Genomic DNA, 20,589 nt, shown 5'->3' on the forward strand with positions numbered 1-20,589 from the left:
AAATTTCAGATTCTAATTGCAAGTACTATAATACACTGTGCCTTCACAGAAAGGATGCATAAAAAGAAGGCAGGAGTAGCTAACATCTGTAGGAGTTCTACATTTCAGACACTGGCATTCTAACATCGTACAGATATGTTTAGATGAGGTGCCTGAACTAAGAGTCAGGAAATCAGGTTTCTGAGATGGCAGGGCCCAGCACCACAGTCCTGAACTTAACAGAATCAATAAACTAATGGAGGAGCTTTGACAAATAGATGGACAGCTCTTCTTTGTCAAATTAGTTAAAAACCCTAATTTCAACTCTGGCCTCGTGGACTTTCCTTTACAAAACTTCTGTACCCTAACTTGTACAGTTTATCTAAACTTTTGGTATAATGGAGTTTGTTAATGTTTCCTTTAAATGTTTAGTAAAATATCACTCAAATTTTTGATGACGGATATTTCACAAACTGTACAATACTAGTCATCAAAAATAAATACACACATAGTCAAAATTTACTATGTACTTATGTACCTACCGCATCTAAAGCACCCTGCTGAGTACAGGAACCAAGAAGCTGGGTAGGACAAAGGCAATCGGAACAGATCGATGAACTAATAATAGCAACACACTGTGATGCTAGCAGCAACCTTGAAGATACACACAGAGAAAAGAAACTTGAAAATGTTAAATACTAATATTAGAAATAAGCTGATGGGATCCTAAACCATGCTCACATGATTGTTCATGCTTTAGCAAAAAGATAAGAATTATTTCTAATTGCTTGGTTTTAAATGTGTACTTTTAAACTACAAAAGTGTGCTTAAATGCATTCTTTCTCCATTAAACTAAGTACCTATGCTAATAGCCTTTAAACTGTTAAATTCATTTTTATATAGCCTTTTTTAAACCAATAATGTAAAGGTAAAGAAGAAATGTGAATTAATGGAAAAGCACAGCCTTTTTCACATTAACCACTTTCAGAAAATAGAGTGTTCTTAGTATAGGGAGTTTCATATGCCTCTGAACTGAAGGCCTACATTCTCCCCTAAATATGCAACATCTGCATGTAACATTTTAGTCATTTCTAAAACTTTTCAATTAAACTTCTATAAAGTTATTTAATATTGTTTTGTTTTATGTAAGAATTTCTGAGAAAAAACTGGGATAATGATGTACAATTTAAGTACATTGTAATAGCTAGAGCTATATAATGTACATATATTACTATGACAATTACAATATATATTTAGTAACTAAAAATTCTGTGTTTTTAAGCCCTGAATTTCCATTATCATCTGGAATATAAAGTAGAAAACCACTTATTTCATTTTAACTTCTAAGTATAATCAATTTCCTTACTTATTAAAATTTAGCAAAAATTACTACAGTGTTCCCGTAAACACCAAGACTTTTCCTTTTCCTTTTTACATTTTGAAGAGATCATACAGCAAGTTCTTGCTTCTGGTAATGGTGAATTAGCTTGGAAATACTAATCCTACTGCCAATAATAATAAGAATGAATTGTGAACAAAATATTAAACAAATTATTTGAAGCAACTTAGAAACTAGAGAACACATAACTTTTAAAATATCCATATTTATTTATTTTTTCTTTAGGACATTCCTCAGTCTCCATAACAACACAAAGATAATACTCAGGCACAAAGTTGTAGTCTTACTGGGTTGAAGAGTCACGATTTGGATTTCAGGGCTCTCACAGAACCTGGAAAATAAGAATGCCAGTATCTCAGAAAAGGAACATCATAGACAGGTAAGTCTAACAATTTTCATACAAATTTTCCATGCATTCTTGGCGGATGAATGAGCTGTAACAGTGCATGGAGCTGAGAGGGAAAACAAAATCTAGAAGGCTGAATGTGCTGAACAAAAATATTAACAGCTTCTTTCTAGTGAAGGGAAGACAAAGCTGGAGTTTAATCCTTCCAAGTTACAGAAGTTTGGTAAACACCTCAGAATTTTCATGAGAACCGCTACAGAACGGTCACAACCTAGGACTAAGGAACACGTTTCAGACATGATGGCACATCTTAAATTAATCCACCTAACAAAGCCTAAAACCAAACTTCTTATACAAGATAAAGGCCATGAAACAAATGCCTGCTTGAACAAAATTCATCATTATTTGGAGGGAAATAACAGAATCCGGAGTCTCTACAATGCAGGCATACAACACATTATGACCTTTTGATCAATGACAAACTGCATATAAGACAGTGGCCCCATAAGATTATAGTCAAGTAGAAAAATTTCAATCACCTGCTGGTTTCATAGCCATCCTAACATCATAGTGCAATACATTATTCACACGTGTGTGGTGGTTCTGGTGTAAACAAACCTACTGTTTTGCCAGTCATGAAAATACTGCACATACAATTATGTACAGTGTATAATAGTTGATAATGATAATAAATGGCTATGTTACTAGTTTGTGTATTTACTATAGAATACATTTTAGCATAATTTTGGAGTGTACTTCTACTAATTAAGAAAAAGATAGCTGTAAAACAGCCTCAGGCAGGTGCTTCAGGAGATATTCCAGAAGACAGAATTCTTTTAATAGGAAATGACAGCCTATGTGTGTTATTGCCTGGAGGACTTTCCAGTAGGATAAGATGTAGAGGTGGGAGACAGTGATATTGATTATTCTAACCCTGTTTTGGCTTAGGATAATGTGTGTGTTTTTGTTTTAGTTTTCAACAAAAATATTTAAAAAGTAAAACAAAAAATTTTAAAAATGGAAAAATGCTTATATAACAAGGATATGAAGAAAGAAAATATTTTTGTTCAACTGTGCAATGTGGTTGTGTTTTAGGTGTTATTTCAAAGTAGTGAAAAAGTTTTAAAAATTAAAAAGTTTACAATGTAAAATAATTACAATAAGCTAAGATTAATTTATTACTGAAAAAAGAAATTTAAAAAATAAATTTACTGTAGCCAAAGAATACTGTGTTTATAAAGTCTACAGTAATGTACAGTAATGTCCTGGGCCTGAGTGTACCACTCTTTTTCTTTTATACTGTATTTTCACTGGAGATTTTATATGTTTAGATACACAAATACTTACCATTGTGTTACAATTGTCTAGAGTACTCAGTACAGTAATATGCTGTACAGGCTGGGTGTGGTGGCTCACACCTGTAATCCCAGCACTTTGGGAGGCTGAGGCAGGCGGATCATGAAGTCAGGAGATCAAGACCATCTTGAGTAACACGGTGAAACCCTGTCTCTACTAAAAATACAAAAAATTAGCCGGGTGTGGTGGTATGCGCCTGTAGTCCCAGCTATTCAGGAGGCTGAGGCAGGAGAATCGCTTGAAGCCTGGAGGTGGAGGTTGCAGTAAGCTGAGACTGTGCCATTACACTCCAGTGTGGGCAACAGAGCAAGACTCTGTCTCAAAAAAAAAAAAAAAAAAAAAAAAAAAAAAAAAAAAAAAAAAAACCTGCACAGGTTTCAAGCCTAGAATAGTAAGCTATACCATATAACTTAGACGTGTAGTAGCCAGTACTATCTAGGCTTGTGTAAGCATACTCTGTGATATTCACACAATGATGAAATTGCTTAACAACACATTTCTCAGAAGGTATTCCAGTTGTTAGGTAAGGCTAGTATGAGAATGAGTATAAAGTCCCTAGCATCAGACAGAAGGATGCTAGGACTCTCTTGCAATCTTTCTCTCCAGTTATCCCATGGGCTGGCCACAGGAAAGATCAGAAAGTACTGAGAGAAAGCTTCTTCTATACTTCTAACTGGATGAAGAGAACAGTGCCTACTGTTCTTAAAGTATTTAGAAATAAATTTAATAAAAAATATGTAAGATCTGTATATTGAAAAATACTGACAGAAATTTTAAGTGGTATAAATAAATGAAGAGATATTTCATGTTCCTTATTTGAAAGATTCAATGTTGTTTAGATGGACATTCTCCATAAATTGATCTACAGATTCCATGCAATACAAATCAAAATCCCAGTAGCTATTTTTACAGAAACTGAAAAGTAAATTTCAGAATTAAAGTGGACATTCAATGGACCTATAATAGTCAAACAATTTTGAAGAACAAACATGCGACACTTGAAAGACCTGATTTGAAAACTTAATTAAAAAAAAATTAGTTTAGCCTAAGTATTCAGCATTTATAAAGTCTACAGTAGTGTGTAAAGGAGTGTGCCATTTTTTTTTATCATTAGGTATATCATTTATCTATTACACTACATTTTCATCATACATTTTATATCTAGATACACAAATACTTACCATTGTGTTACAACTGTTTCATCCAAGACAGTGGGAATATTGGAATAAGAATAGACAATTAGTTGATTGACTTGGAATACGGATTCCAATCTATACATACACAATCAGTTTTTTACTAAAACAAGGAAGTATTCATTCTTTTATAAATATTCCTTAAATAACTATGTATCTCAATGGAAAAACTGTATGGCAATTCTTTATGCCATACAAAAAATAATTTTGAGATGGATTATATGAATAACATCTACATTTAAAAGCTAAATCCATAAAATATCTAAAAATCAACATGAAAAAAAACCTTCACCATCTTGTGGGTATGCAAAGATTTCCTGGAGAGGGCATTACAAACATAGTTTTTTTAAAAAATAGAAAAACATAAATTTAGCAGTAAAAATGCCATATATAGCCGGGCACGGTGGCTCAAGCCTGTAATCCCAGCACTTTGGGAGGCTGAGACGGGCGGATCACAAGGTCAGGAGATCGAGACCATCCTGGCTAACACGGTCTCAAAAAAAAAAAAAAAAAAAAAAGCTAAATCCATAAAATATCTAAAAATCAACATGAAAAAAAACCTTCACCATCTTGTGGGTATGCAAAGATTTCCTGGAGAGGGCATTACAAACACAGTTTTTTTAAAAAATAGAAAAACATAAATTTAGCAGTAAAAATGCCATATATAGCCGGGCACGGTGGCTCAAGCCTGTAATCCCAGCACTTTGGGAGGCCGAGACGGGCGGATCACAAGGTCAGGAGATCGAGACCATCCTGGCTAACACGGTGAAACCCCGTCTCTACTAAAAAATACAAAAAACTAGCCGGGCGAGGTGGCGGGCGCCTGTGGTCCCAGCTACTCCGGAGGCTGAGGCAGGAGAATGGCGTAAACCCGGGAGGCGGAGCTTGCAGTGAGCTGAGATCCGGCCACTGCACTCCAGTCTGGGCGACAGAGCCAGACTCAGTCTCAAAAAAAAAAAAAAAAAAAAAAAAAAAAAAAAAAAAAAGCCATATATACTATATTAAAATTAAAACCTTCTGCTTTTTAAAAGACCTAACTAAAAAGTGAAACACAAGTCACAAGATGGGAGATGTTTGAAGTACATATAATTGATAAGAACTTGTATCTAGAGTACAAATATGTTCCCTTAATACTCAAAAATAGAAAGACAAATAAGCTATTTTTAAAAATATCTGGCTAAAAGCCTTAAACAGATACTTCACATAAAAAGATAAAGAAGTTGTGAAAAAATACATAAAATGCTAACCATAATTAATAGTCATACAAATTAAAGCCACAATGTGATATCCCTGAAATAGCTAAAAGGAAAAAGATTGACAATACCAAATATTTGGAAAGACATAGAGCAACCAGAACAACCAGATCTCTCAAACATTGATGGTTGGCAAGAATATGATACAATCATGTTTGAAAACTGATCTTTTTTTTATAAAGTTAAATATATACTTCATGATTCAGCAATTCTACTCCTAGGTATTTATCTATGAGAAGTAAAAACATGTATTCACACAAACATTTGAACATGAATATTTATGGCAGCTTTATATATGATACCCAAAATCAGAAACAACCCAAATGTCCACCAAGAGCTGAAGGCATACATTTTGCAGCCTTGTCACACAACAGAATGCTATTCAATATCAAAGAGAATGAAATACCAACATGGATCAATATGGATGAAATGGACAAATCTCTAAAACATTTACATTGTTATCAACGAAGCCAGACATGAAATAGTTCATAATGTATCATTTCAATTATATGAAGTTCTATAACAGGCCAAACTAATGTATGGTGATATAAATCAGAACAATGTTCACTCTCATGGAGGGGTGACAGGATAAGGATGTTTACTCTCATGAAAGAGTGACTGGATAGGGACACAAGAGAATTTTCTGGGGTGAGGGAAATGTTGCATATATTTAAGTGACAGTAATACACACACACATGAATGTATATATAGTCAAAAGCCATTGAATTATATATTTAAAATGTATGTGTCTTATATAGTATATACTTTAATGAAAATAACAATTAGGGAAAGTAAATTAAAGGGTCAGTGCCAATGGAAGCATAACCAAGGTTAAATATTGTGATGGTTAATACAGTGTGTCAACTTGATTGGATTGAAGGATGCAAAGTATTGTTCCTGAGTGTATCTGTGAGAGTGTTGCCAAAGGAGATTAGCATTTGAGTCAGTGGATTAGGTGAGGCCGACCCACCCTCAGTCTGGGTGGGCACCATCTAATCAGCTGCCAGTGAGGCTGGAGTAAAACAGGCAGAAGAGGCTGACTTGCTGAGTCTTCCAGCCTTCATCTTTCTCCCATGCTGAGTGCTTTCTGCCATTGAACATCAGCTCCAGATTCTTCAGCTTTTGGACTCTTGGACTTATGCCAGTGGTTTGCCAGGGGCTGTCAGGCCTTCCGCCATAGACTGAAGACTGCACTGTTGACCTTCCTACTTTTGGAGTTTTTGGTCTCATGCTGCCTTCCTAGCTCCTCAGCTTGTAGACGGCCTGTTGTTGGACTTCACCTTGTGATTGTGTGAGTCAGTTCTCCTTAGTAAACTCCCTTTCATATATCCATATATCCTGTTAGTTCTGTCTCTTTAGAGAACCCTGACTAATACAAATATAAAAGAGAAGATGTAGATTTAAGAAAAGGAGAGAACAAAGCTAAGATTTCTTGGTTTGCTGTAATTAAATGAAATGAAAAGATATTTGCTAAAATTTAAAAGACCACATAAGAGTGGGGCTTACTATGAAGTAGGAATCAATCCAGTATGTGGGAAAGCAAGATTAGCTGATTATAGACAAAAAAGGATAGTCAGCATATTTGTTTCCATAATCACCCTTAAGAACATTGAATTTGGGAGTCAAAAGAAAAAAAAGTGTATGGGAAGAGAAGAGAGAATGGAAATGGAAGCTGGGAAAGTGTAGTGTGTAGTTTTCCAATTTTTCTTAAAACATTTTAAGAGGGTTCTATAAGCTGTGATTGATAATTTTTATCTGAAACCAAGAAAATGTTCTAGAATGAACTACTTAATCTGTCACTAAATTGATGTCATACAGTACAGGGGAACATAGTCTATAATCCCACCAACCCTCACACAATGTTATTGTAAATACAAATCTAAAATTTTATCATAAATTTGACAATATCTAAAAAATTCAGATAGGTGCCCATAAATTCCTTTTATAGAATATTCTTCTACAGAAATAGCCTCCTAAGTTTTGCACAGATATTTGTACAAAGATGTTTACTAAAATATTTTTGGAAGAAGGGAAATCTTATAAATACTTTAAAAAATAATCAATAAGTGTATTCATCAGAATTTTTGCCGGAAACAGATTGCCCACTTAAATTATGAAATTTGAGGAAGATTTAAGTGGAACAATTTCAAGATGTGTTGGCAACGTGTTAGGAAGGTATGGGGAAAGTGATGCTTCTAATAGAGGAACCAGCTGCTACCTCTGTACCTAAAGAGGAAAGGGGAGAGCCGTCACCAGAGTAGAAAAGGAAAAGGTTACCTTCACTGGAACTAGGACCTGTGGTCAAATCACACAGCCAGTCCAAGACAATCCTCTAGAGAGGGAAGAACAACTCTTCTACCCTCTCCAATCTGTTACTGGTGCTCTATTTTGGCTTAACCAAGCTGTAAGTCAAATGGTAAGGGAGCCTGTTGATGTACTCCACGCAAGCTGGCCTCCCACGACACAAAAAAGGATGGAAAAAGGTGGCAAATAAATATGGAATGGCATAAGTACCATATGACCCAGCCATCCCATTACTGGGTATATACCCAAAGGATTATAAATTATGCTGCTATAAAGACACATGCACGCGTATGTTTATTGCAGCACTATTCACAATAGCAAAGACTTGGAATCAACCCAAATGTCCATCAGTGACAGACTGGATTAAGAAAATGTGGCACATATACACCATGGAATACTATGCAGCCATAAAAAAGGATGAGTTCATGTCCTTTGTAGGGACATGGATGCAGCTGGAAACCACCATTCTCAGAAAACTATTGCAAGAACAGAAAACCCAACACCACATGTTCTCACTCATAGGTGGGAACTGAACAATGAGATCACTTGGACTCGGGAAGGGGAACATAACACACTGGGGCCTATTATGGGGAGGGGGGAGAGGGGAGGGATTGCACTGGGAGTTATACCTGATATAAAGGACGAGTTGGTGGGTGCAGCACAGCAACATGGCACAAGTATACATATGTAACAAACCTGCACATTATGCACATGTACCCTGAAACTTAAAGTATAATAATAATAATAAAATAAATAAAGATTAAAAAAAAAGAAAACATCTACACTTGATACAATGTTCAAAGTAATTTGCATTTATACACTAAAACAAATTAGGGTATTTAAATTAAAAAGGGAAGTAGCTGAACAGGATAGATACATTGGTGGCTGTGTTAATAAATAGTAGACCTATGATATAAAATATCTATATATTATTTCTACCTATATTAATACCCATAGGTATAGGATATCACTAGCTTTCTATCTGTACATTTGAATATCTATAAAATAAAAATACATTTGAAAATATATATGCCAAAATACTGTGTTTACTTTTAAGGAATTATGGAGGTCATTGGTGAGAATGGAAGAATTACATTTCATAGTTGTATGACTTTTATTATGATAATGTATTACTTTTATGTATTTTGTAAATGTTAAAAAAAAAATGGGGCATGAGGAGAGGGAAAAAAGGCCATGAAGCATTAGGACCCTGCATAACTTCAATAAGAACATTTTTGTCACCTTGTTTGACTTTTATAGAGAATTTCTAATCATGTATTTTAGAGAAATGTAGAGAAGGATGATATTTGACAGTTTATCAGGAAGTCACTGAGCACAAGTTGGATAAATTTATTTTAGTTGATCATGTACATAGGAATCTTTGGATGCTAAATTTGCATATTGTCTACAGCGTCATGCTTTGTGCTCTGTTCTTGGCCCTGTTTTGATCATTTTTATATTAGTGACTTACATCAAGTAATTAAACGAAATGAGGAAGACATACACACTGAGCAAAATGTGTAATCTAGCAACCAAATGAACAGCTAAAAGAAATTCTGACAGTCAGAACAAATCAATAAAATAAGACATCATTAGATGTAAACATAAGGTATCAAAATTGAGGGAAAAAACAAAATTACTTACATATCTATATGTATGGCTCAAACAAATATGGCTTAGCAAAATCATGTGTTTAACTTAAACTGATTGAATAAGTGTTAACATTATGATATGGCTCAATACAAAACCCAATCGGTTTATACTACAGTAACAGAATATAATTTCAAGAAGGCTAATCAGATTATAGAGGGACTTACATTAAGTGGAGCATGCACAGAGAAGAGCATTCCTGTTGGTGACAGAGTTTTAAAACCATATATTTTGAGCACTGGTCAGAAGACAAGCTTTGGGGAGATAATTTGTAGATGAGATTCAAGCAACTAATGCCTTTCAGATGCTTTCAAATCTGGGATTCTATGCTTTCTTATATTTTCCATCTTTTTTGTGGAGACAATATTACTTCCTCTGGTCTCCCAATCAGCACCTCAATGCTGAATTTATATGGTTCTGTTTTTCTCATCCTATGTGATGACGGGAACTGTTAATAATAGGGCCAGTTTACAGAGCTGCTGAATTCCTGCTAACCTGCAGTAAAATCATTTCCCATTTTCAAAGTTCTTCATAGTCTCTTTTTTCTATACATACATAATGTTTCATCTGTGCATATGCCTGCTTCTGCTCGCTTGTTGTGCTCCTCTTATCTTTTTCTCCTCAGATGACTTATTGCTGAAGCCTTATCTTTCTAGAACTATTTGCCTCCTATGATTGGCTACGTTTTACTTTCCAGCTTTTCTTTGACTGAGCTGTGATTGACACTTCACTCTGCTGAACTTTCACCTATTATTAGCCAGGCTTTTTATTTTCTTTTCATTATAAAACATCTGAAAGAATATGAATTTCAGTCTTTACAACTTTATAACCTCTTCTTGTAATACTGTATTTATATTTTAAAATTTATTCCCACTTAAAACATTTTAATGTATATATTTACCATCATTTTATCTATAAAATGAGTGTTAAATATACAAGCATTAATTTTATAAATGCAAAGTATTTTATTGTATCTGTGACATGTGGCTAATTTATTTCTTCAATCATGCAAGATAATTTTTCTGTATTTCTTTCTCTCCTGACAACCATTATTTCTCCTCATGGAAAAGAGATATTCAGATTATTGATATTTAATAACTACCAGAAAAGATGCACTTCAAAATTCATTGCTTTTACTTCAATAATTCACACATAATCATTCAAGGGAAGATGGAACAATCCATTAAAAACCAGTCTTACTTTTGGTCAGTCAAGCATATGGATATTCCAAAAGAATGTACAATCAGACTCAATATTTGAGCAAGGTTTAAATACTATTCTTAAAACCATATAGTGTTCATAGAATTGGGGTTTCATAGGGTGGTCTGAAGTAGCTTTTCAAGTTTATATAATTTACTCTGAGCTTCTAAATAGATATCAGGCTATTCTAGATTCAGGATACCTCATATATTCACTCTTCTTATGGTTGTAGGGAAAACTTTCTCTTTTTTCAGGGATTACTTGCCCTACTCCAGGCCACTAAATGCTTGTGAACCCAGACTTTTATAGATATTAGCTTTAACAAGGCTGTCAGTAGTGTCAACCAAACATTAACTTCTTGATGTATTTTGTAACAGATACAGAAAAAATATCATCCTCTCAAAACCAAGTTGTGATATGAAATGAGTTAAGTATATTTTGTATGTGTTTGATAACCAGACTGGCAGGAAATGGGTTGAGAAAGAAAATGAAATAAGTTCTCCACATCAGTAAGATAATTGTGATTTTTATACATTCTTGAAATTGGATATTTGGAGAGCAGTTTGATATGTACATTTGATATTCCACTGAAATCAAACCTTGAACATATAATAAGAATATTTTTAAAAGTCAGGTTTGAAAGTTTTAAAAGATGAAATGCATCAAAATACAGCTGAATAGAACAAGGCTGGGTGACAGACTTGGCTATGTTGATGGATAACTTGTGATGAGAAAGGGGGATTATGGCCAGGAAGGGGACCACTGCAGTGCTCAGAGGTTGGTGGGCTAGTGAGTATCCACAGTAGATGCTTCTACCCTTTCCTTTTTGCCTCATGACTCAGATTGCTTTGTCTAAAGTCTTTTCATTATTATGTATCTACCAAAAAGGTAAATTTTAACTTACAGATTACCTTACAAATTATTGAAAAGCTGAACATTTCTACTTCAGAAAAGTAACAAGTACTATAAACTTTCCTGAATTTATTTGTAGGTTTTTGTACTGGTTTTGTTTGTGTTTAGGGTTGTTTGTGACAATTATACACCATAGGATTTTACAACATGTTAGTTTATAATAATCAGCTTGGCAAAATTTGTAATGGAAGTTTTGCTGACGAAGGGCCTTCAAACAAAATCCACTGAGGACTTAATAATAAAATGAATATTCATAACATCTTTATGTTCTCCAAAGACTTTCTCTCTGCATGCTTTTTAAGTAAGCAAGTATTAAAAGGCGATTTTTCCAAGAAATGTAACTAGAGACCATAATTTCAATACTCAGAAATTGATAATTTAAAATACTGTAAAGTTAATTATATTAAAAGTGACAATTTTACTCACAAATTATTACAAATGGGACCAAAATATAGAGAAGTATCTCCAGCACATACTGAGAGGTTAATATAAATCTGGAGGAAAGTCATTCTAAATTTGAAATTATGTCTACATGTATTACTCCTCTGATCATAAGTATTTAGTAGCACATCTAGATTGTGGACAATTTTAGAATCATAATTCCCACCACTTCTCTTCAGTTCATTTTGCTCTTCACAGACTGTTTTTGTATTCATTATCTTCTCTCCTATATGGATTTGCACATTCCTGCCATGGATGTGCCTAATAGGCATTTTCTTGTCTAGATTGTCTTCATGTTCTGCCCCCACCATAAATGTATAATTTTCCTGCAAGTCTCAATTCAAACCCAGTTTTTGCTTGAAGCCTTCCTAGACCCCAGCTAAGCACAGGTGATATCTGCTTTTTGGAATTAGCATATTTATTGCCTCTATAACTGATTTGACAGCTTTACACATGTCATTTTCAACTTGACCACACTTTCTTTTTAAATTACTTTTCCATGTGCTGTAACATATCTTCCAAGCCAGTCCATGGGTATCTCAAGGACATATGCCTGGTTTTACATAAATTAATCTGCTTTTAAATTCTTGAGGAGCAGTCATAGTATTATTACATAGGAGATGTTTCATAAATATCAGCATTAAGCCAATGAATGAATTGATTTCTCTGAGGAAAAAAAATAGAGTACTGTCAAATTTTATAGGAGTAAATTTAAATATATACCAAAGTATAAAAATAAATGAAGACCACTCAAATAAGAACAAACAGAGTTTGTCATAAATAGCTCTTATTATTTTTAGGTACATTCCGTCAATACTGAATTTATTGAGTGTTTTTAGCATGAAGGGCTGTTGAATTTTGTCAAAAGCCTTTTCCGCGACTATTGAGATAATCATGTGGTTCTTGTCTTTGGTTCCGTTTATATGCTGGATTACGTTTATTGATTTGCGAAAGTTGAACCAGCCTTGCATCCCAGGGGTGAAGCCCACTTGATCATGGTGGATAAGCTTTTTGATGTGCTGCTGAATCCGGTTTGCAAGTATTTTATTGAGGATTTTTGCATCGATGTTCATCAGGGATATTGGTCTAAAATTCTCTTTTTTTGTTCTCTGCCAGGCTTTGGTATCAGGATGATGTTGGCCTCATAAAATGAGTTAGGGAGGATTCCCTCTTTTTCTATTGATTGGAATAGTTTCAGAAGGAATGGTACCAGCTCCTCCGTGTACCTCTGGTAGAATTTAGCTGTGAATCCATCTGGTCCTGGACTTTTTTTCGTTGGTAGGCTATTAATTATTGCCTCAACTTCAGAGCCTGCTATTGGTCTATTCAGGGATTCAACTTCTTCCTGGTTTAGTCTTGGAAGAGTGTAAGTGTCCAGGAAATTATCCATTTCTTCTAGATTTTCTAGTTTATTTGCGTAGAGGTGTTTATAGTATTCTCTGATGGTAGTTTGTATTTCTGTGGGTTCGGTGGTGATATCCCCTTATCATTTTTTATTGCATCTATTTGATTCTTCTCTCTTTTCTTCTTTATTAGTCTTGCTAGAGGTCTGTCAATTTTGTTGATCTTTTCAAAAAACCAACTCCTGGATTCATTGATGTTTTGGAGGGTTTTTTGTGTCTCTATCTCCTTCAGTTCTGCTCTGATCTTAGTTATTTCTTGCCTTCTGCTAGCTTTCGAATGTGTTTGCTCTTGCTTCTCTAGTTCTTTTCATTGTGATGTTAGAGTGTCAATTTTAGATCTTTCCTGCTTTCTCTTGTGGGCATTTAGTGCTATAAATTTCCCTCTACACATTGCTTTAAATGTGTCCCAGAGATTCTGGTATGTTGTATCTTTGTTCTCATTGGTTTCAAAGAACATCTTTATTTCTGCCTTCATTTCATTATGTATGCAGTAGTCATTCAGGAGCAGGTTGTTCGGTTTCCATGTAGTTGAGTGGTTTTGATTGAGTTTCTTAGTGCTGAGTTCTAGTTTGATTGCACTGTGGTCTGAGAGACAGTTTGTTATAACTTCTGTTCTTGTACATTTGCTGAGGAGTGCTTTACTTCCAATTATGTGATCAATTTTGGAATAAGTGCAATGTGGTGCTGAGAAGAATGTATATTCTGTTGATTTGGGGTGGAGAGTTCTATAGATGTCTATTAGGTCTGCTTGCTGCAGAGATGAGTTCAATTCCTGGATATCCTTGTTAACTTTCTGTCTCGTTGATCTGTCTAATGTTGACAGTGGAGTGTTGAAGTCTCCCATTATTATTGTATGGGAGTCTAAGTCTCTTTGTAAGTCTTTAAGGACTTGCTTTATGAATCTGGGTGCTCCTGTATTGGGTGCATATATATTGAGGATAGTTAGCTCTTCCTGTTGAATTGATCCCTTTACCATTATGTAATGGCCTTCTTTGTCTCTTTTGATCTTTGATGGTTTAAAGCCTGTTTTATCAGAGACTAGTATTGCAACCCCTGCTTTTTTTGTTCTCCATTTGCTTGGTAGATCTTCCTCCATCCCTTTGTTTTGAGCCTATGTAGGTCTCTGCATGTGTGATGGGTCTCCTGAATACAGCAGACTGATGGGTCTTGACTGTTTTTCCAGTTTGCCAGTCTGTGTCTTTTAATTGGAGCATTTAGTCCATTTACATTTAAGGTTAATATTGTTATGTGTGAACTTGATCCTGCCATTATGATATTAACTGGTTATTTTGCTCATTAGTTAATGCAGTTTCTTCCTAGCCTCGATGGTCTTTACATTTTGGCATGTTTTTGCAATGGCTGGTACCGGTTGTTCCTTTCCATGTTTAGTGCTTCCTTCAGGGTCTCTTGTAAGGCAGGCCTGGTGGTGACAAAATCTCTAAGCATTTGCTTATCTGTAAAGGATTTTATTTCTCCTTCACTTATGAAACTTAGTTTGGCTGGATATGAAATTCTGGGTTTAAAATCCCACAGCCAATATCATACTGAATGGGCAAAAACTGGAAAAATTCCCTTTGAAAACTGGCACAAGACAGGGATGCCCTCTCTCACCACTCCTGTTCAACATAGTGTTGGACGTTCTGGCTAGGGCAATCAGGCAAGAGAAGAAATCAAGGGTATTCAGTTAGGAAAAGAAGAAGTCAAATTGTCCCTCTTTGCAGATGACATGATTGTATATTTAGAAAACCCCATTGTCTCAGCCCAAAATCTCCTTAAGCTGATAAGCAACTTCAGCAAAGTCTCAGGATACAAAATTAATGTGCAAAAATCATAAGCATTCTTATACACCAGTAACAGACAAACAGAGAGCCAAATCATGAATGAACTTGCATTCACAATTGCTTCAAAGAGAATAAAATACCTAGGAATCCAACTTACAAGGGATGTAAAGGACCTCTTCAAGGAGAACTACAAACCACTGCTCAGTGAAATAAAAGAGGACACAAACAAATGGAAGAACATACCATGCTCGTGGATAGGAAGAATCAATATCGTGAAAATGGCCATACTGCCCAAGGTAATTTATAGATTCAATGCCATCCCCATCAAGCTACCAATGAGTTTCTTCACAGAATTGGAAAAAACTGCTTTAAAGTTCATATGGAACCAAAAAAGAGCCCGCATCGCCAAGCCAATCCTAAGTCAAAAGAACAAAGCTGGAGGCATCATGCTACCTGACTTCAAACTATACTACAAGGCTACAGTAACCAAAACAGCATGGTACTGGTACCAAAACAGAGATATAGACCAATGGAACAGAACAGAGTCCTCAGAAATAATACCACACATCTACAGCCATCTGATCTTTGACAAACCTGAGAGAAACAAGAAATGGGGAAAGGATTCCCTATTTAATAAATGGTGCTGGGAAAATTGGCTAGCCATAAGTAGAAAGCTGAAACTGGATCCTTTCCTTACTCCTTATACGAAAATTAATTCAAGATGGATTAGAGACTTAAATGTTAGACCTAATACCATAAAAACCCTAGAGAAAAACCTAGGTAGTACCATTCAGGATATAGGCATGGGCAAGGACTTCATGTTTAAAACACCAAAAGCAATGGCAGCAAAAGCCAAAATTGACAAATGGGATCTAATTAAACTAAAGAGCTTCTGCACAGCAAAAGAAACTACCATCAGAGTGAACAGGCAACCTACAGAATGGGAGACAATTTTTGCAATCTACTCATCTGACAAAGGGCTAATATCCAGAACCTAGAAAGAACTCAAACAAATTTTCAAGAAAAAAACAACCCCATCAAAAAGTGGGCAAAGGATATGAACAGACATTTCTCAAAAGAAGACATTCATACAGCCAACAGACACATGAAAAAATGCTCATCATCACTCGCCATCAGAGAAATGCAAATCAAAACAACAATGAGATACCATCTCACACCAGTTAGAATGGCGATCATTAAAAAGACAGGAAACAACAGGTGCTGGAGAGGATGTGGAGAAATAGGAACACTTTTACACTGTTGGTGGGATTGTAAACTAGTTCAACCATTATGGAAAACAGTATGGCGATTCCTCAAGGATCTAGAACTAGATGTACCTTATGACCCAGCCATCCCATTACTGGGGATATACCCAAAGGATTATAAATCATGCTGCTATAAAGACACATGCACACGTATGTTTATTGCGGCACTATTCACAATAGCAAAGACTTGGAATCAACCCAAATGTCCATCAGTGACAGACTGGATTAAGAAAATGTGGCACATATACACCATGGAACACTATGCAGCCATAAAAAAGGATGAGTTTGTGTCCTTTGTAGGGACATGGATGCAGCTGGAAACCATCATTCTTAGCAAACTATCACAAGAACAGAAAACCAAACACCACATGTTCTCACTCATAGGTGGGAACTGAACAATGAGATCACTTGGACTCGGGAAGGGGAACATCACACACCGGGGCCTTTCATGGGGAGGCGGGAGGGGGGAGGGATTGCATTGGGAGTTATACGTGATGTAAATGACGAGTTGATGGGTGCTGATGAGTTGATGGGTGTAGCACACCAACATGGCACAAGTATACATATGTAACAAACCTGCACGTTATGCACATGTACCCTAGAACTTAAAGTATAATAATAATAATAAAGAAAGAAAGAAAGAAAGAAAGAAAGAAAGAAAGAAAGAAAAAGAACAAACAGAGGCAATTTATGCACAGCTTGCTCTAACAAAGGAGTCAGTCGCCATCACTTGCATTTAGCAGAGACTCAAACGCAGACAGAGGAGTTGAAAAGCTTTGTAGTAAATAAAGCAGAAAGAGAGAGGATCCTTTAGGAATGCTCAGATTGAAGGTTGCTGGCATGGAGAAGTTGGAGGCAGGCTAACTAGAAGAGGGGCAGCCTATGTGATTGGTTTAGGAACCATATTTGGGTTTCTCCAGTTGGTTCTGCTTTTGATGTGGGTATGAAGGTTTGCAAAAATCAGGGAATCTATCAGTTATTGACTAAATTGTGTTTGGGGGCCAATAGCTGGCGACGTTATAGTTTGGCTTCTTGGGCTGGTTGCTGCAGAGGTTGTGGGTTGGAGTTCTATTTTCATAATGGTCTGGCCACATATATCTGTTGGTATACCCAGTATCTCAGCATAATAATGGTATATATGTTTCTAGTACCTTACAGGATGCCTAGCTCTATACAGACTCTATTTCACATGATCCTTATGACAATTCTGTGGCCCTGATAAGTATTAATATTTAATGTAACCAAGGAGAGGACTAAGGCTTGAAGGAGCAAGCTGTCTTGCCCAATATATCAAACCTAGTAAAAGGTATTCGTATTTGGACTTACAGCTTCTTAATTTAAGTTCAGACTTAAGATGAAATAATTGTGAATGTGTGGAATCAGGCTATAGCTGGTACATAGGAGAATAAAAGCTTAGGGAAATTCTATACAATTGCTGAAGGTTAACAAAAGAGTATCTTGAGACTTTGAAGGGAATCTTGAGAAATGGAACCCTACTCAGAATATAGGTAAAAGATTCTGAGAGTATTTGAAAGTAGGAATGTAATTGTAGCTGAAGCTGAAATATTTCTAGAAGGGATAAAGAAAAGTCAGGAAAGCATCAACCTTTCCAGTTGCAATTTCAGCATTTCTTGGAAAATGACTGCACCATCTACTGTGGGCAATTCTGTGCCCTCTGGGTGTTTGCAGTGTAGCAGAAGAGAAAGGCTTGAAAACAGTGGTGTTAGTACATTTTCAGAAGCTTTCAACTGGATGCAAGAAGTTTATTAGAGGAAGTGTTTAAGGGATATGCAGAGTTGAAATGGAGAAGGGGTTTATTATTCATCAAAGTACTGCTTACTAAAATACATTTAGAAGAAATATTAGTTGAGAAAATAGTGCTGAAAGTAGGAACAGCTCCAAAGAGGTAGCAATAATTTACTCATGAGATAATCCTGTTACTAGGAATTGCTGCCTTAAAGCTAGAGACAAAGTGAGAAGGATATAAAAGGAAAATTCATGCTTTTGCACAGGGCTAGAAAATGGGCTAGAAAAATTTATTTAAGGATCTGTCAAAAGCTTAGTGGTTTAGCTTCCTTTAATCTTGGGTCAATTTTCACCTCCTCTGTGAAATACTCCCTGAAAGCTCCCTCCCTCTCCAACCCCACAAGATGTTATGCCTGTCTTTCCTTGAATTTGACCATGACTATTTATTACTACCAGCAAATATTATTATAATGAGGATGTCATTACCATTGACACTGTGTTCATTCTTGCACTAATACATCCTACTCATCATCTTATCATGTAGCAAAGCTGCCGCACACCAAAATTCAGTCATGACTATAATTTACGGAAGTAACAGAAGTCAGGAAGCTTCTTGTAAATGTTAATTCATTTCCCCTCCTTTTGAATTCTACTTTCTTAACTACAAGGAAATTATCTCACAGTCCCATTAGCACTTTGTATAGGCCACAGTGAATCACCTTTCCTACGAATTCCCAACCTGAAGCTCTAGATGTCACGTCCCTCCCAACACCATAAATTCAAGGAAGAGCCAACCTTTCTTGGTAGATGTCTGGATAATAATAACCTAAAAATGGCTGCTGTGAGATAGATATGCTGCATGTGGCCTGTGTCTGAACTGCAGTCTCTGTGTGGCACAGTGACTCTTCAGTGTTAACACATTGCCTTCTTTACAATTCCTATTGTATCCCTTGCCCAGGATATTATAAGTAATGTGGGTATTTGGGGAGTCAGTAGCTTCATTTCATCAATACAAAACTAAAACTGAAGCTATTTGACTAGTAGAATATATAATATCATGTAGAAATATTCCAGCTTTAGCTACGACTCACATTCCTACTCGATTTACACAGTCATCTGAGGGGATATTTTTTAGCTATTCAGGTCAATATTTGAGAGTGGAAAGCCCAAGACATGAGTCAGCTATTAGAAGTCTCTAACTGCTTTGTAAATGCACTCGTTAGTCATATTCTTATTTAGTTAAGCGGCCAGAATACAACAGTGAACATCGTTCAGTTCAACCGTGGTGATGAACTATCCAGAGATATTGACACATGGTTAGGTTTAGTCATGACCATCAGGATAAATCAAATGGCATGGCTTTAAGAAATTGAACTCTTTAGTGTCAACATGTGGCAATTCTGTTATATTTCCTTCACAGATGCCAGATTACTTATAGCCTTGTGAAACATGAGTTTTGTTTCCTAACGTGTTTCTGTGCAACAAAATAGAATATTATCTTTCCTAACCACTAGCAGGTTCAATTTCCTACGATTAATGACATCTGCCACTTTGAACAGTAGGAATCTTTTGTTCTATTACTATTATTGCAACTACTATCACAAGATCAACTACCCATTACATTATTTTATTTCATTCTTTCTTTATTTTTAGTTTTTATTTTACTTTAAGTTCTGGGATATATGTGCTGAACGTGCAGGTTACACAGGTATACATGTGACATGGTGGTTTGCTGCACCCATCAAGCCATCATCTAGTTTTTAAGCCCTGCATGCATTAGGTATTTGTCCTAATGCTATCCCTCCCCTTGCCCCCCACCCCCTGACAGGCCTCAGTGTGTGATGTTCCCCTCTCTGTGTCCATCTGTTCTCACTGTTCAACTCCCACTTATGAGTGAGAACATGCGGTGTTTGGTTTTCAGTTCCTGTGTTAGTTTGCTGAGGATGACAGTGTCCAGCTTCATCCATGTCTCTGCAAAGGACATGAATTCATTCTTTTTTTATGGCTGCATAGTATTCCATGGTAGATGCCACATTTTCTTTATCCAGTCTATCATTGATGGGCATTTGGGTTGGTTCCAGGTCTTTGCTCTTGTAAATAGTGCCACAATAAACATACGTGTGCATGTGTCTCTATAGTAGAATGATTTATAATCCTTTGGGTATATACCCAGTAATGGGATTGCTGCATCAAATAGTATTTCTGGTTCTAGGTCCTTGAGGAATCACCACACTGTCTTCCACGATGGCTGGACTAATTTACACTTTCACCAACAGTGTAAAAGCGTTCCCATTTCTTTGCATTTTTTGCCAGCATCTGTTGTTTCTTGACTTTTTAACGATTGCCATTCTAACTGGCATG

At 35.9% G+C, this 20,589-nt stretch overlaps 1 protein-coding gene across 1 annotated transcript in view; it reads right to left on the reverse strand.

Annotated features, from left to right (window-relative positions):
• Positions 1–1,567: 1,567 nt before the first annotated feature.
• MEI4 (meiotic double-stranded break formation protein 4) overlaps positions 1,568–20,589 on the reverse strand; it is a 344,684-nt gene continuing 325,662 nt past the window's right edge. Inside the window, exon 6 of the mRNA XM_074037609.1 lies at positions 1,568–1,709. Within this exon, the coding sequence (XP_073893710.1) occupies positions 1,589–1,709 (121 nt within the window). The 3' untranslated portion in view covers positions 1,568–1,588. The remainder of the gene's footprint in view (positions 1,710–20,589) is intronic.

This window comes from Macaca fascicularis, chromosome 4, assembly GCF_037993035.2.
Source record: "Macaca fascicularis isolate 582-1 chromosome 4, T2T-MFA8v1.1".
NCBI lineage: Eukaryota > Metazoa > Chordata > Mammalia > Primates > Cercopithecidae > Macaca > Macaca fascicularis.